This window comes from Gymnogyps californianus, chromosome 12, assembly GCF_018139145.2.
Source record: "Gymnogyps californianus isolate 813 chromosome 12, ASM1813914v2, whole genome shotgun sequence".
Taxonomy (NCBI): domain Eukaryota; kingdom Metazoa; phylum Chordata; class Aves; order Accipitriformes; family Cathartidae; genus Gymnogyps; species Gymnogyps californianus.
The window spans coordinates 21,365,992-21,381,063 of NC_059482.1; the positions used below are offsets into that span (position 1 = coordinate 21,365,992).

The 15,072-nt window shown below is 62.0% G+C and overlaps 3 protein-coding genes across 7 annotated transcripts in view; 2 read left to right on the top strand and 1 right to left on the bottom strand.

The window, feature by feature from the left end:
* Nucleotides 1-9,012, top strand: SLC12A3 (solute carrier family 12 member 3). Of its 4 annotated transcripts, none has more exons than XM_050903956.1 (26): nt 1-377; nt 656-755; nt 996-1,071; nt 1,215-1,310; nt 1,493-1,632; nt 1,850-1,960; nt 2,152-2,263; nt 2,519-2,649; nt 2,910-2,994; nt 3,395-3,549; nt 3,883-3,990; nt 4,266-4,389; nt 4,485-4,586; nt 4,747-4,902; nt 4,980-5,079; nt 5,542-5,653; nt 6,213-6,353; nt 6,532-6,638; nt 6,806-6,888; nt 7,063-7,143; nt 7,325-7,426; nt 7,623-7,734; nt 8,029-8,115; nt 8,206-8,341; nt 8,452-8,519; nt 8,871-9,012. In XM_050903956.1, exons 1-26 carry the CDS (start codon nt 1-3, stop codon nt 9,010-9,012), a joined length of 3,144 nt encoding a protein of 1,047 aa, XP_050759913.1. The 4 variants fall into 4 exon arrangements, with proteins under 4 accessions (XP_050759913.1, XP_050759915.1, XP_050759914.1 ...); XM_050903958.1 differs by having other exon boundaries at nt 1-354; nt 651-755; nt 7,063-7,110; XM_050903957.1 differs by having other exon boundaries at nt 1-300; nt 609-755; nt 7,063-7,137.
* Nucleotides 9,013-12,132: 3,120 nt separating this feature from the next.
* On the bottom strand, nt 12,133-14,113 carry TMEM170A (transmembrane protein 170A). Its single transcript, XM_050904249.1, has 3 exons — nt 13,993-14,113; nt 13,719-13,889; nt 12,133-13,084 (listed from the first exon to the last, which is right to left on the bottom strand). Exons 1-3 carry the CDS (start codon nt 14,111-14,113, stop codon nt 12,954-12,956), a joined length of 423 nt encoding a protein of 140 aa, XP_050760206.1. The 3' UTR covers nt 12,133-12,953.
* Nucleotides 14,114-14,566: 453 nt separating this feature from the next.
* CFDP1 (craniofacial development protein 1) overlaps nt 14,567-15,072 on the top strand; it is a 99,040-nt gene continuing 98,534 nt past the window's right edge. For both annotated transcript variants that reach the window (XM_050904027.1, XM_050904026.1), the window contains exons 1-2: nt 14,567-14,621; nt 14,703-14,808. In XM_050904027.1, the coding sequence (XP_050759984.1) occupies nt 14,567-14,621; nt 14,703-14,808 (161 nt within the window). The remainder of the gene's footprint in view (nt 14,622-14,702; nt 14,809-15,072) is intronic.

Below are 15,072 nucleotides of genomic sequence, written 5' to 3' on the forward strand. Positions count from 1 at the left end.
ATGGCCGAGCTGCCCATCCCGGAGCTGCCCACCGCCCCGGCCCGCTGCAGCGGCCGCTTCACCATCAGCACCCTCCTGGGCATGGAGGAGAGCGGCCGGGGTCCCTACGCACCCACCGAGGGGGCCGGCTGCGACAGCACCCAGCCCACCCACCTCTCCGGCAGCACCCTCTGCACCAGGACCTTCGGCTACAACACGGTGGACGTCGTGCCCGCCTACGAGCACTACGCCAACAGCAAGGGGGTGGGCGATGCCGGGAAGGGCAGGCCCTCGCTGGCGGACTTGCACTCCATCCTCAAGGTAAGGTGGGGTTCGGCTGTGCCGCTGGCATCTCCGGCATCCCCATGCCATGCCGCTGGCATCTCCGGCATCCCCTGGCCGTGCCACTGGTCCCCGTGACGTGTCCATGATGTGGCACTTTGTCTCCTGCTTCTTGGCGCCGTAACTGGTGCCGTGCCGATGTGCACATCCCCGGGAAGGCCCCAGGAGAAGCCGGAGGGATAACCCAGCTGTTTCCAGCTGTGCGCTCAGCCAGAGCTCACCCCGTGGGGACGGCTGGCTGCCTTCAGCGCTGCCCGCCCTCACCTGCCTTCCCCTTGTCCCCGCAGCCCGACCCGGGCCGCCTCTGCACGCCGGTGTCCGACCCGCAGCGGAGCAATGGCCTGCCGGAGGCCGGGCTGGAGGAGGCAGCGGGGGAGCCGGGCAGAGCCCCCGCGCCGGAGCCCGTCCGCTTCGGATGGGTGAAGGGTGTGATGGTGAGTGCGACTCGTCCCACGGGGAGCATCCTCCTCCCCTCCCGCCCCCTCCAAGCATTTGCCCCTCATCGTTGCATTTTTCCCAATATATCTGTTTTTCACAAGCATCTGCGCTCGGAACAATTCCCTGCCCTCCTCGGCGGGTTGCTTTTAGCTCGGAGGAGCAGGAGAGCCGGCGGGGCCCCGGCCGTCTCCAGGTGCCTCCATGCTGAGGGCCGGTCCCCCTCTCTGTCCCCCCAGATTCGCTGCATGCTGAACATCTGGGGAGTCATCCTCTACTTGCGCTTGCCCTGGATCACCGCCCAGGCAGGAATCGGTGGGTGCCGCGGCACATCGCGGGCAGGACGGCGGCACCGGTGGCTCGAAACACTTGCAGGGGGGGGATGGATGCCGGCAGCATCGAGCGTGGGGCGATGCGGGGGGGGGATGCAGGAACGAAGTGGTGCCTTCTCCCTGCAGCCCTAACGTGGCTCATCATCCTGATGTCCGTGACGGTGACCACCATCACCGGCTTGTCCATCTCTGCCATATCCACCAACGGCAAAGTGAAGTCAGGTAGCCTGACCGACCCCTCCCGGCACGGCCTCTGGCCACCCCGGGGGGTCTCCTCCACCCTGGGGCTGCCCTATGGATGTGAACTCCCGGCACGGGCTGCGGGGTGCAGGGGGGCCCCCGAAAACATGCCCGGGAGAGGAGGGGGAGGCAGCTAACGCCACGGGGTGTTCCCGCCGCCTCAGGGGGCACCTACTTCCTCATCTCGCGGAGCCTCGGGCCGGAGCTGGGCGGCTCCATCGGGCTGATCTTTGCCTTCGCGAACGCGGTGGCCGTGGCCATGCACACGGTGGGCTTCGCCGAAACTGTCCGGGACCTGCTGCAGGTAAGAAAGTGGCTCTGTGTGTCCTCTGGGTCCCGTCCCCTCCGCCTCCTCCATTCCCACCTCCTCCATCCCCACAAGCTGCATTATCAATTATCAACATTTGTGTTAACGTTGGGCCGCTGATAATCAACCACCGGCTGCTAAAACTCGCGGCAACCCCGGTGGTTTGGTAAGGGAAAGGGTTATTTCTGCGTCGTGGATGGTTCCCCCTCCCCAGGAGCACAACTCCCTCATCGTGGACCCCACCAACGACATCCGCATCATCGGGGTCGTCACCGTGACGGTGCTGCTGGGCATCTCCCTGGCCGGCATGGAGTGGGAGGCCAAGGTAACGCTCGCTTCTTCCGCTCACCTTATTCCCTTGGGCTGATAAGAGCCGTCCCCGCTGCCCACCGGGCATCCGAGGAGCGGAGGATGCCCGTAGCTCCCTGAAAACAGGCGAGGGTTTCTCCTAATGAATTTTTCACCCTCTCGGTGCCCAAACCCCGACCCCTCAGCTGGCTCTTTCTGGTCTGGCAGGCACAGATACTGTTTTTCCTGGTCATCTTGGTTTCCTTCATAAATTACCTGGTGGGGACGGTGATCCCGGCCACCGCCGAGAAGCAAGCAAAGGGCTTCTTCAGCTACCGAGGTGGGTCCACCACGGGTTTGGGGTTACGCTCAACAGGTCCAAGCGCATCGCTGGAGCCCAGCTCTTTGCTGCTGTTGGGGGAGAAGTTTGCTATGGGAAGGTGCTCCTTGCCGAGAGACGTCATTAAAAGCGCGGTGTCTTCCTCCCGTGGGTTACCTACCCTCAGCGGTGTGCCTCCATCCAGCGCTGAGATGCTTCAGCCAGGAGAAAGGCGGTTGGGAGGCCCCAAATGCTTCTCCTCTGCTTCCTCCCCAGCCGACATCTTTGCCCAGAACTTTGTGCCCAGCTGGCGCGGACCCGAGGGCTCCTTCTTCGGCTTGTTTTCCATTTTCTTCCCGTCAGCAACCGGTATCCTGGCTGGGGCCAACATTTCGGGTGACCTGAAGGTGGGTTTTGACCGTTGCTGCCTGAGCCGGTGTTTCTCAGGGCTCGAACTGTGTTTTCCCAGGCCTTTGGGTTTGATCCAGCTTTTAGACCCTATTTTATTTCTTCTGGAAACTTTGGGGAAGGCTCAGCCAGGAGATGCTCTGCGGCTTCGTGTCGCAACGCATTAAAATTCCTCTTGTATAGCAGCCACAACTAAAACGCCGTTTTAGCGGTGCTGCTGGAAAGCTGTCTTACATCTCTCTGCGACTCCCTTGGGCAGGATCCTGCCGTGGCCATCCCCAAGGGCACCTTGATGGCCATCTTCTGGACCACCGTGTCTTACCTGGTGCTTTCTGCTACGATCGGTAAGCGGCACGTCCTCGGGTGAGCTGGGTGGGACCCCACTCCCTGAAACGGGTGGCCTGGGAGGATGCAGGTGGTGGGAGCCGGGAGCAAGCCGTGGACGCCGGCACCGATACCCCGGGGCGAGTGCCGCAGGTGCCAGACCTCATTCCTGCCCCCATGGCGAGGGCAAAGTCCTACTGGGTGGGCAACGCAGCTCAGGGCATTGCTCCTAGCCGTCGTGCAGTGGGGCAGCCCCATGGCAGGGACTTGGGGGATGTCGCAGGCAACGGGACGTGGGGCTGGGTCACGTGAAACCGCGGAGAGATGCCGGCCCTGCTCCGGCCCTGCCGGGGGGCTGCCGGGATGGCGTGCGTGCAGGAGGTGAGCGGGCACTGAGCGGGCGCTGCGTGTCCCCCCCAGGCGCCTGCGTGGTCCGGGACGCCTCGGGCAGCCTGAACGACAGCGTGGCGGTGGGCTCGCCGGGCTGCGAGGGACTGGCCTGCAGCTTCGGCTGGAACTTCACCGCCTGCGCCCAGCGGCAGAGCTGCCGATACGGGCTCAGCAACTACTACCAGGTGCTGCTCGGGGCCGTCGCCCACCCCGGTCCCTGCTCCTGGCCGGGTCTGTGCTGCAAGGGATGGGTTTCCCGGGGCAGCCCCATGCCCAGCATCTCCCCAGCATCTTGGGATGCACCCATGCCGTTAAAGCACCCACGTAACGGGGATGCACCGGGGAGCGCGTCTCCCTCGGGCTTTTGGACATGGCTGGACTTTGCCGCCTGGATAATGTTGATGGAAAAGCACTGCGGGCAGGAGGATGGGGCCTGGGAGCTGGAAATCCCTTCAGGCCAGGGCGGAGGTTGGTGCGCTGGGGCTGCCGGGGTTCCTGACCGCCTGGTTTTCGGGCAGAGCATGAGCATGGTGTCCGGATTCGGCCCCCTCATCACAGCGGGGATCTTTGGCGCTACCCTCTCCTCGGCACTGGCCTGCCTCGTCTCAGCCCCCAAAGTCTTCCAGGTGAGGGGTTGGTGTGTCCGCGTCCCCCAGCTCCTGTCCCCGAGCCCGGCAGCGGGAGCGGGTGATGCTCCTGGGAGCGGGCGGTGCTCCTGGGTGCGCGCTCTGCACTGTGGGGCTCTGTGGCCATGAGCAGCCCCGGGGCGAGGAGGATGCTGCCGTCAGCAAAGGCACGAGGCCAGTCTGGCCCCTGCTCTTACGGGTGCAAGAGCCAGCACGGCGCTGCCATCCCATGTCCCCGGCAAAGCCCACCATCCCCAACGTGTCTCTCCCTGCAGTGTCTCTGCAGGGACCAGCTCTACCCCCTCATAGGCTTCTTCGGGAAGGGCTACGGGAGGAACAGCGAGCCCATCCGCGGCTACATGCTCACCTACGTCATTGCCATCGGCTTCATCCTCATCGGTAGGTGCTTGCCGCCCCGGCACCCTCCTGGTGCCCGCCGCCAGCCAGGTGACTCGGTCCCCACCACTGACAGCTCGCTCTCCTCCTCCCCGCAGCTGAGCTCAACGCCATCGCCCCCATCATCTCCAACTTCTTCCTCTGCTCCTACGCCCTCATCAACTTCAGCTGCTTCCACGCCTCCATCACCAACTCCCCAGGTGGGCTGTGCCGCGCCGTGCTGTGCCGCGCCGTGCTGTGCCGTGCCGTGCTGTGCCGTGCCGTGCCGTGTGGCAGGCGACTCCCCGTCCCGGCACCGGCTCCCCATCCCGGCACCGGCTCCCCGTCCCGGCAGCGGCCGCTGTGTGTGTTTGCGTGCAGGCTGGCGACCCTCCTTTCAGTATTACAGCAAGTGGGCCGCGCTCTTCGGGGCCACCATCTCAGTGGTGATCATGTTCCTGCTGACCTGGTGGGCGGCCCTCATTGCCTTTGGCATCGTCATCTTCCTCCTGGGATACGTCCTCTACAAAAAGCCGGGTGCGTGGCGGTAACCCGGCACCGGCAATGCCCCAGGGGGTGTCTGGCCCCGTTGCTAATCCATCTTCCCCACATAGACGTCAACTGGGGCTCCTCCATGCAAGCCAGCTCGTACAACATGGCCCTCAGCTACTCGGTGGGGCTGAGCGAAGTGGACGAGCACATCAAGAACTACAGGCAAGGGCGGCTCGGCGCGGTGCTGGGCACGGAGGGAGCGGAATGCAGAGCCAGCTGCCGCCGGCAAACCCAGGATGGCTTCATGCCCATGGCCACATCCTCACCGCCATCCTCAGTAACTGGGAGCCCCGGCAAAATGTGGTTGTCTCCCAAATCCCACGTCTTTGCCGTGTGGGCAGAGGTGGAAAGCACGGCGGTGTTGGGTTTGTGTAGCGGGGGAACCCAACGCAAGGGCAAACCTTGCCTTCCCCGTACCAGGCAGACACAGATGCGTTGGTCTCATCTGATATAAAAAGAGCAAAAAGCGAGGCTGGACCCTCAGCCACATGATTTTGTCTCATCCTAAAGGTGTTCCCTATAGTTGCCGCTGGCCAGGCATGGGAGAAGAGACGCGGCTCGTTCCGGAGAGGCTCGGTGCCTCCGAAGTACCAGCCTGTGCCCCCTCTTCTCTCCCGCCTGCAGACCGCAGTGCCTGGTGCTGACCGGCCCTCCCAATTTCCGCCCGGCCCTGGTGGACTTCGTGGGGACGTTCACCAAGAACCTCAGCCTGATGCTCTGCGGCAACGTGCTGATCGTGAGTCACCTGCAAAAGCCGGCTGGTTCCTTGTCCTGGGGGCTCCGGCCACCCGTGGGCGGTGGGCTGGGAAATCCAGATGTGTCCTGGTGGGCTCACGGGGTGGGGATCGAAACATGCCCATTTACGTGCCACCGGATGATGAAATGTTTCATCTGGAAGCCTCTCCAGCTTGTTAAGTAATATTGATGAAGCACCGAGATGTCCCTGTGGGCTAACGGCTTCCCCTTGCCAATTAATTGCCAAAGCAAAGATGTGGTAGGACGGGGCAGCTGCTCAGAGGACAGGGGTGGTCCTGCAGCCCTGAAGCCTCAAGAGCAAGTGGGGACGTGCGGTGCAGCAAACGCCAGCTCATCCGCAGCCGTGGCACCGCGCGTGTTGGCTGTTGGCTCCCAAAATTCGCCGGTTTTCTTGCTGTGATTGCAACCTCCCATGTGTGCCGTGGTTACATCCAGGTCTTGCCAACAATTTGGGAAGAGAGGAGCTGGAGGTCCTTGGTGGCAAGACCACCAGCTGGAAGGGCTGCCTGTGCCTGAGCCCCTGCTCCTGCTCCCCACAGGGACCGTGGAAGCAGAAGATGCCGGAGTCCCGGCTGACAGCAGACGGCCACACCAAGTGGCTTATGAAGAGGAAGATCAAGGCTTTCTACGTGGATGTGGTGGCTGAGGATCTGAGAAGCGGCGTCCAAATGCTCATTCAGGTACAGCCATCCTTGGCCATCGACCGTCAAGGTCCCTGCTCTTCCATCACGGCTCGGGGGGCTCTGACCCCACTCCCCGACCTCCGAGCACCCCCCTTTGCATCGCTCCCCTGCGGACTGACACTGCCCGTGTCCGTCTGTCCCTGCAGAGGGGTCTTATGGGGACATCTATCCCTAGGCTGCCGGCCTTGGGAAGATGAGACCCAACATCCTGGTGCTGGGCTACAAGAGGAACTGGCAGACGGCGTCCCCGCAGAGCCTGGAGGACTACGTGGGCATCCTGCAGTACGGCCACGCCGGCTCCTCCGCCCCCCAGGGACGCCGGCACCCGGCGGTGGCCCCCTGGTTGGGTGCGGGGACGCTGCGGCCACGTGCGCAGGGTCCGGCCGGGCTGGCAGTGCCGCCCGACACGAGCCGGCCACCGTTAATTGCCTTCTCCTCCCTCCTTCCAGCGACGCCTTCGATTTCAAGTACGGCGTGTGCTTAATGCGAATGAAGGAAGGGCTGAACGTTTCCCGAGTGATGCAGGCTCACGGTAAGCGGTTTGGGGCAGCCGGGGACGCTCAGAGACGTGCCGGAGCTGGAGGACGTGCCAGCCAGCACCGTGTCCCCGGCGAAGGTCACAGTCCTGGGGGACGTCACTCCCGGGCTGGGACAGAAGGAGATGGGGACAGCGGGGTGCTGCCCGTGCTCTTCTCCCCCTCCCCAGTTAACCCCACGTTCGAGGCAGCGGAGCACCCCGAGGAGAACGGCACCGGCGCAGAGCAGCCCCGGGCACAGGTTGGTCCTGGCTCGGAGCTGCCCGGAGCATCCCCGGCTCCGAGGATTATTTTCGGGGAGCCAGGTTTGCAGGCAGGGGCGTGGGTTTCGAGCAGCGATGGGGCGCAGGGCTGGGACCAGGAGGCAGCGGTGCCTTTAATCCGCAGCCGGCGGTGACCCTCGCCGACGCCGGGACCCTCTTGTCCCGGCAGCGGACCCCGCCGCCTTGGCTGGCGAGCAGCAGGCGAGCACCGTCTTCCAGAGCGAGCAGGGCAAGAAGACCATCGACATTTACTGGCTCTTTGACGACGGAGGTAACCTTCACCTTTGGCTGCTGCGGCTCTTCGCCGTCCGTCTGTCCGGCTAACGCGAACCCAGCAGCTCCATCGCGGTGCCCGGGAGGGCTCGGTCCTTGCCGAACGGTGCCAGGGCATCCCTGGCATCAAGAAAGTGCTGGCGAGCCCGCGGGGTCGCCGCCGCCGCGTCTCCCATCGAGCGTTTTGGGGACAGGTCTCACGCTGCTCATCCCCTACCTCCTGGGGCGCAAGAAGCGGTGGGGAAAGTGCAAAATCCGGGTGTTCGTCGGCGGGCAGATCAACAGGATGGACGAGGAGAGGAAGGCGTAAGTGCCGGCAGCCGCTTGCGCCCCGCAGCCCCTCTTAGCCCCGCGGCCACCGCCGCTGTCCCCACGGTTGGGTGGCAGGAGCTGCTTCCCCCCCAGGAGCTCCCCCCAGGCTTTGCCGTAACGGGATCTGTGGGTTCCCCGACCTGGCTGCTTTGCCTCGCCTCTCCGAAAATCAATGTGATTGCGGAGTGGGAAAAACCCAAGCGCAAACCGAGGACGGCGGCAGGGGTTTCTGCCGGAGCCGCCGTGCCCTCCAAATTTTTGGAAAATGTGTCCTTTTCCCTCCGGTAGGATCGTCTCTCTGCTGAGCAAGTTCCGCCTCGGCTTCCACGAGGTCCACATCCTCCCCGACATCAACCAGAAACCCCGGCCAGAGCAGTAACCGCCCCCCTCCTTCTCCTGCCCCCCCCCCAGCGCCCCCAAACCAGCCCGGACCCCCTTCCCCGGCACCGTCTGCTTGTCTTGCAGCATCAAGAGGTTCGACGACCTGATTGCTCCCTTCAGGCTGAACGACGGCTTCAAAGACGAGGCCGTGGTGAACGAGATGAGGCAGGGCTGTCCCTGGAAGATTTCTGACGAGGAGGTTGATAAAAACAGAGCCAAGGTAGCGCCGAGGCAGGGGGGGCTCCCGCAAAGGCTCTCCTGCTTTTGAGACAAAATTCAGTCTTTTTGGAAACAATTATTTTGCGTTTGTCAACCCTCTTTGCTCCGCAGTCGCTCCGACAAGTGAGGCTGAACGAGATTTTGCTGGATTACTCGCAGGACGCGGCGCTCGTAGCCATGTAGGTGCCAGCAACGCCCTCGCGCCTGTTTCTTGCCCCATGGAAACTGTCCCTCTGGATGTTCGTGTCCGTCCGTCCCCCCCTCCGCCCCGCACGGGGAGATCCTGGACAGACACCCCACCGCTGCGGTGGGACGGTGCCGCACCGCGGGGAAAAGCCCTTGGAAGGCACCGAGGGGTCCGGCCCGGGTCCGATCGGGGTGGGAGGACGTGGTGTTGCCCCTTTTTAGGGTAATAACCTGCAAATTAGCAGCGGATTGAGAGAGGGGCTAAGGACGGAGCTTGGCTCGGCGGGGCGGCTGGAGGGGGCCGCGCCGGCCGTGCCTCACCCGGCCCCTCGCTGCCGCCGCAGCACGCTGCCCGTCGGCAGGAAGGGTCGCTGCCCCAGCTCCCTCTACATGGCCTGGCTCGAGACCCTCTCGCAGGACCTGAGACCCCCCGTCATCCTCACCCGAGGAAACCAAGAGAACGTGCTGACCTTTTACTGCCAATAAAACCTCCTGGATCCCTGCCGACTCGGGATGTGAATGTTTCAGGCCGGTTTTGATCTCGGCGCGCGCTCACCCAGGGGAGCAGCGAAGGCACGTGGTCGCCGGCTCTCGGGAAATGCCCGCCGCGCGCAGCTGCCCCCCTCTTACAAAGACTCGTTTTGCCGATCTCAGTCTTTGTAGGTTGTATATAGACAGAAAATAACGCAGGCTCCGTAGCGCAGGCATTGCCCGGCCCTGGGTTTAGCCGGAGCCATGCAGGTGAGGTGCGGGGTCCCATCCCGAGAGCAGCAAGGGGATAGTGGGACCCCTGCGCCTGCTCCCCCAGGAGAGCCCGAGCGGTGCGCAGGGACTGACCCACGGCCCCGGCAAAGCCACCGTCCCAGGGTGAGGACCGGCCCAGGGGGACGGGAGCGGGTCAGCACCAAGCCCAGGGCCTGCGGGGACCCTGCACGTCCGCTCGGGGACGGGGACTCCCGGCCTCGAAACAGGCTGAGCCCGTCCCCGACAGCCGAGCAGCAGCGAGATGTCATCTCGGGCTGCGGTGCCTGGCTGCAGGCGTGGGTCCACCTCCTCAAGGAGACAGAATTAACCACCAGAACCAGGACATTTCCTGGTGCAGATGGCTCCGGGCGGGAGAAACCTGCCCCGCGCGAGGCAAGAGCAAGGCTCGTTTCCAAAAGCACAGCCCAGGGCCCCTTGTCGCGCTGCAGGAGAAACACACAACTTCGTTCACCTCGATCGTTACAGAATTTACTGATAATCACCACCAGGATTAGAAGTGTCAGTAGAAAAATAAAATTTACAGAGTTTTCTCTATCATACAAAGATTTGTTCACGACAGCCGCAACCGTTAGCGAGATAGGAAGTCGGGCGGTATCTAAACCAGCCCGGCACAGAGGACGTTCGCACACAGAAAGCAGGGCCACGAGTCTCAGCTCGAGCAGCGATGTTTCTCCAGGGCAGGCGGCTTCTCTGCAAGGTGTTTCCTTGATCAACGCTGCTGGCTGGGCTCCCTGGCCAGGAGTTCACAGCACCGCCCAGCCCGGGACACCTCAGCGGTGACATTTTTGTAAGCTCTTTACAGCTTTTGGCAAGTTTGACTGAGCAAAGTCTACCGACGCCGGCTGAAAACTGACGGGATTCCTCTGCGCGCCTCACTCGGGGTAAGGAACACAAAGGGAAGACCAAAGCGATGCAGGGAGAGGGGAGGAAACTGCCGGCAGTGACCGATCCGGCGCATCGGACTCAAGACTACTCCTCCTTCCCCTTTGGATCTGGTTTTACCAGAGAGGGAGGTCGGGAAGGCAGCCAGGGGAGCTGAGGATGTGCTCTGCGAGTACCAAGGCGACAGAAAGAACTCGCCCCCAGCGCTAATACCTGTCAAGACAAGTCAGCAGCTGATCGTTCACCTTTTAGGCAAGAATTCCCTGAAAATTTCAGGGCGCCTGGGCACAGAGAGGCACCACCGGCTCCAACCGCTCCCCTTCCAAACAGTGGCCGAGCTGCCAACTCTTCAAGTAAAGCAGACCCTCCCTCAAAACAGACTTTGGGAGATCACAATGGGTAGAAAACAGGAGGTTTTCAGCTCGCCCAGCACCGAGTGATTTTACCGAGCAATTTTTTTTTTTTTTTTTCATTTGTTCTGAGCTCTTAACAGCCGGATTTGTGCCCTGCGTGCCTCAGCCCCGTTACTGCAGAGGAACCAGCCTCGTGCCGTAGCCCACTGACAAAGCGCTTTCCCAGTTGCAATCAGTTCAGTCCTCGCTACTGAGGGATGCCCGGCACCGGGGCGAGGGGAGCACAGCGGGTGCCCGGGTCACTGGTTTCTAGCGTCACCTGAAAGGTAAGGCCAGACCTGCTCAGTCTGAGAGACTTTTAATCCATTCAGGAAAACGCAGGATCATTCACGTGAATTAAACCAGGCACTCCGGACACGTGCCGTGTATGCAGCCGTTTGAAATAAGAAGTGGGAAGGGGGAAAGACATCTAGAGAGATCATTATTCCTGCTTTTTCACTGGGGGCAGAAGCGAAGAGGGAAGGAGAGGCCCAGCCTTCCCCCGGGGGATGCCGCGGTAGGGAGGCTGGCTCTCTACAAGCAGCACAGCACACGGGGCACTCCGAAGAGCCAGGGTTTAGTAGACGTTATACCGCTTGGACCTCACCCACCTAAGGAGAACGATTCACATTAAAGCCTTTCCTAAAATGCACAGCTTTATTCCCAGAATTAACATGGGCTAAAATTTAGAATAATCATCTCGGTAAGTAGCTCCTGAAAAACACCTCTCGCCGTCAGCTGTCAACAGACCGCTCCGGAGAAGTTAGTATATAGAGAGAAATTCTTTTTCGTGATAAACACAGTGCGCTGTTGAGGGTTGTTTCAGCACAGAGGACATGGGGTTCAGGGCGGATAACGGGCCTTAGGAAATGCTGCAGGTACAAAAGGCGAGCTGGTTTGGAAACCAAAGGAGTTCAGCAAAAACCCAGATGGGACGCGTGTCCTGGCGGGCTGGACGCAGACGGTGCCTTCCCTCGGCAGCCCACGCAAATGTCAGCAAGGACCACAGCAAAGCCACGGGGCCGGCTACACCGCCCAGCCACATCCTTGGGATTCAACCTCGGCTTCCCCAGGGGCCCCAAAAAACCAACCCCCAGAAAGCGCCCAGCTAGCTACCCGAGAGCCCCCAGCCGCGTGGCATGCCTCCGGGCAAAAGGGCAGATCTAAGAGTTAGTTAAAAATCACTTAAACCAAAACAAACTAAAACAATTCATTAGGAGAGACCGCGCTGCCTGCCGGTAAGGGTTGGTTTGGGGCTGTGTTCACACGGCTTGTCCCTGACGGACATGGGAATCGCCCAGGCTCCTCCCGGCACCCTCGCAGGCATCCCGCCCATCGGCACGCTGCGGGCTGGATGCCGAAAACGCAGCGCGCTCCCCGCCTCCGCACCCGGGAAGCCCCAGGTCACGACAACCCGGCGCCGGCCGTGCAGTTCTCACCAGCGCAGTCACCGAAGCAGCAGCGCGCTGAGCTTTCTATTAGCTGGCCAGCGATGTTTACATATCAGTGAAGACGCCCAATTCCGCCACGCCAATGTAAACATGATCAGCAAGGAAAAGGAGAAGGGAGAAGTTTAAAAATACGAGTCTACTTCAGAGTTTGAGAAGCAACTGCACGCTCACACACGCGCCCTGGGATTGCTAGCATGGGCAGTAGGGCCTAGTGCCCGTTCAGCCGTGCTTTGCCTCTCGGGCCAAAGGTACGCAGTGCCAGAAGAGCTTCACCATAATAAAATTCACAAGAATAGCGATCCTTTTTACGCCGGTTATTTCCCCTGCCGCAGCATTCATAGCCACAGCTCTCGGCCCCAAATTTGCACTTTCATCTGTCTAAAATGATTTTTCCTTTCGCTGCTCCCAAATTCACTATGACGAAGCCCTGGTATTAGGAAGTTGGGGCGAGGAAGAAAACAAATTCATTTTCTCATTTAAAAAATTCACATTAAAAGAGCTTCAGGTTCACTGCAAATAAAGCAGCAAGAGGTCAAAGCATTAAGCGAGCTCTGAAGACATCACATCACTCTCTAGTACTACTTCTACCCCAGAACAGCCGGTGTCACTTCTTAGTTAGGTCCTGTTGCTACAATTCATCACTGGTAAAAGGTATGTGGGCCTCCTCCTCCGGAAGCCATTTTCCTATCCTCCAGAGAAATAAAGTTTCACTTGGCACTTAATGTTACCAAAAAGTAACAAAATTCAGAATTTTTAGCTTAATTTCAAGCCACGCTGGAGGCAGGAGCAGGCCTTCGCGTATCCTTTAACCAGTAGGGAAAGCACACACCGAGGCACGCCTCGAGTTGCGCTGCCTCGTGATTTGTTTCAGAGACGGCGCAGGCGGCAGATCCTTGGCTCTTCCTTCGATGCGTGATCTCTAGCGTCTGAAGAAGAGCTAGAGAGTGGCTAAAATCCGTAGAAACGAAACCACTACCACGCAGAATGTCTGGCCCACTCCTAAAATGAGGGCTTCAAAGGGAATCATTTTTTTCCCCGCAGCTCTGTAAACTCCAGCAATGGCAGCACCTGTGGAGAGGGGAAAAAAGCCGTAACACGAATGCGTGACAGCGCACGTGAGACACACGCTGTTGCACCACAGGGACGAAGGGGGAAGTCTCAAGAGGATGTGAGACTGGGGCAGAGAACAGGGGGGTCTGCAGGAGAGGGCCCTGAACCCCTGCGCGCCGCCTGGCAGAAATGCCGGACTGGGTTTACCGTGACAAACCTCAGCCAGTAACCAACGCGTGCTGGTGGCAACGGGTAAATTGGTGGTGAAACTCTGCTGAGGCCTCCAGAAGGGTGCGGAGGATGGGGCGGTTTTGGACGTACTCTCGCCACAAGATCCTCTCCACCGCAGCCCACGAGCCGCAAATATTACCCAGTTCTGGGCACAGACACCAAACCTGTAAGTGGTTTTTCTCCGAGGGCTCAGAAGCCCGAAAGCCTGCCTGGCTCTGCACCTGATGGGCACGTTTGGTACCCCCGACAAAGGGCTCGACAGGTCGGATGGCCCAATTCTTTCAAACACGGGGCAAGGGGGAAATATAGCCAAAACATTAATCTCCTCTCTACCCCGGGGAATGCCGCGGTTCGGCACACTCCCAAAGGCAACTCTGATCGCTAGAGCCACCCGGTCGATGTTTTCGAGCATCTACCGTACTTGTTAGGATGCCGGCGGTAATGGGTCCCACGATGCCCATCAGCAGGAGGCTCACGGACATGAACCTGCCGTACTTGTGATGCCTGAGCGTGAAGAGCGCTAGCAAAGCTGCCGGGACGTGGAAGGAGAGGGAGGAGACGAGGGCCCACAGGAAGACGCCATACCACATCTCTGTGGAGAGAAGGGCCGTGAGGGAGGCTCGGGGCCCGCCAGGCCCCCGGCGGAGGCGGCGGGAGGGCCCCGTTCCGAGCAGGCCCCGCAGCGGGGAGGGTACCTGGGAAGGTGGAGAGCGGGCTGGAGTAGGTGGTGGTGCCGTTGCCCACGCGGGGCACCAGGCGGAGACTGAGGATCTGCTGCAGGAGCCCCCCGCCGCCGCCCGGCTCGCCGCCCTCCATCCCCTCACCGGCCCCGCCGCCGCCGCCATCCGCCGGCTCCTCTTCCGCCCGCCCCCTTCCGCCCGCTCCAGCCAATGGAAAGCGCCGCGCGGTGACAGGCAGGCCTCCTCGCCAACCGCCGCCCGCCAGGGAGCGTCCGGGCAGCCGGGCCCCGTCCCCACCCTCGCGCTGCCATGGGAACGGCTGTCGGCCGCAAAGAATGCCGGGAGCTCCCTCACAACGGAAGCCTCCCTCGGCGCGGCGGGGCGGTGCTATTGGCCGGGACTGGAAGGACGCTCTAGCCCACTAGCTGCCCTCTCGTCGCTGCTCCCTGTGCTCGGCGCCGCCTTGGAGGCGCAGCCACCTCCCACCCCGCCAGGGGGCGCCCGGGGCCGGCGGCGACGCTCTGGGCGGCGTGAGGAAGCGGCGGCGGGCGTGAGGCGGCGGCGGCGGCGCGGCGGCGGGGCCGGCACCATGTCGGACTCGGAGGAGTACTCGTCGGCCGAGGACGAGGACTACGTGCCCTCAGGTGAGCGGTGGCGGGCCCCGCGGGGGGGGGGGGACGACACACGGTGGCGGCGGTCCCGGTGCTCACCGGCTGTGCTTGCAGGTGCGGAGTATAGCGAGGACGACGTGAGCGAGCTGGTGCGGGAGGAACCGGCGGACAGTCCGCGGCCGCCCCGCGGCAGGAGGAGCCCCCGCCGCCCCGCCAGCAGGTACGGCCGCGGGCGGAGCCGCCCCCCGGTTCCGCACAGACGCGGTATCCCGAGTGGGAGAATCCGCGTTAGCTCTGCCCGGCCCGGCTGGGAGCCGCCTCCGCCGGTGCTCGTTCCGCCGGGCGCAGCGCTGAGGGGCTGAGGAACGAGAAACGCTTTTCTTCGTTCCGGTTTAGCGTCAGAGGCAGAGATCCTCGGGCTTGAAAGAGCCCCCCCCAGGAGCTAGTTATTTCCCTCCTCATGAGCCTTTTTAAGTGCAAAGCA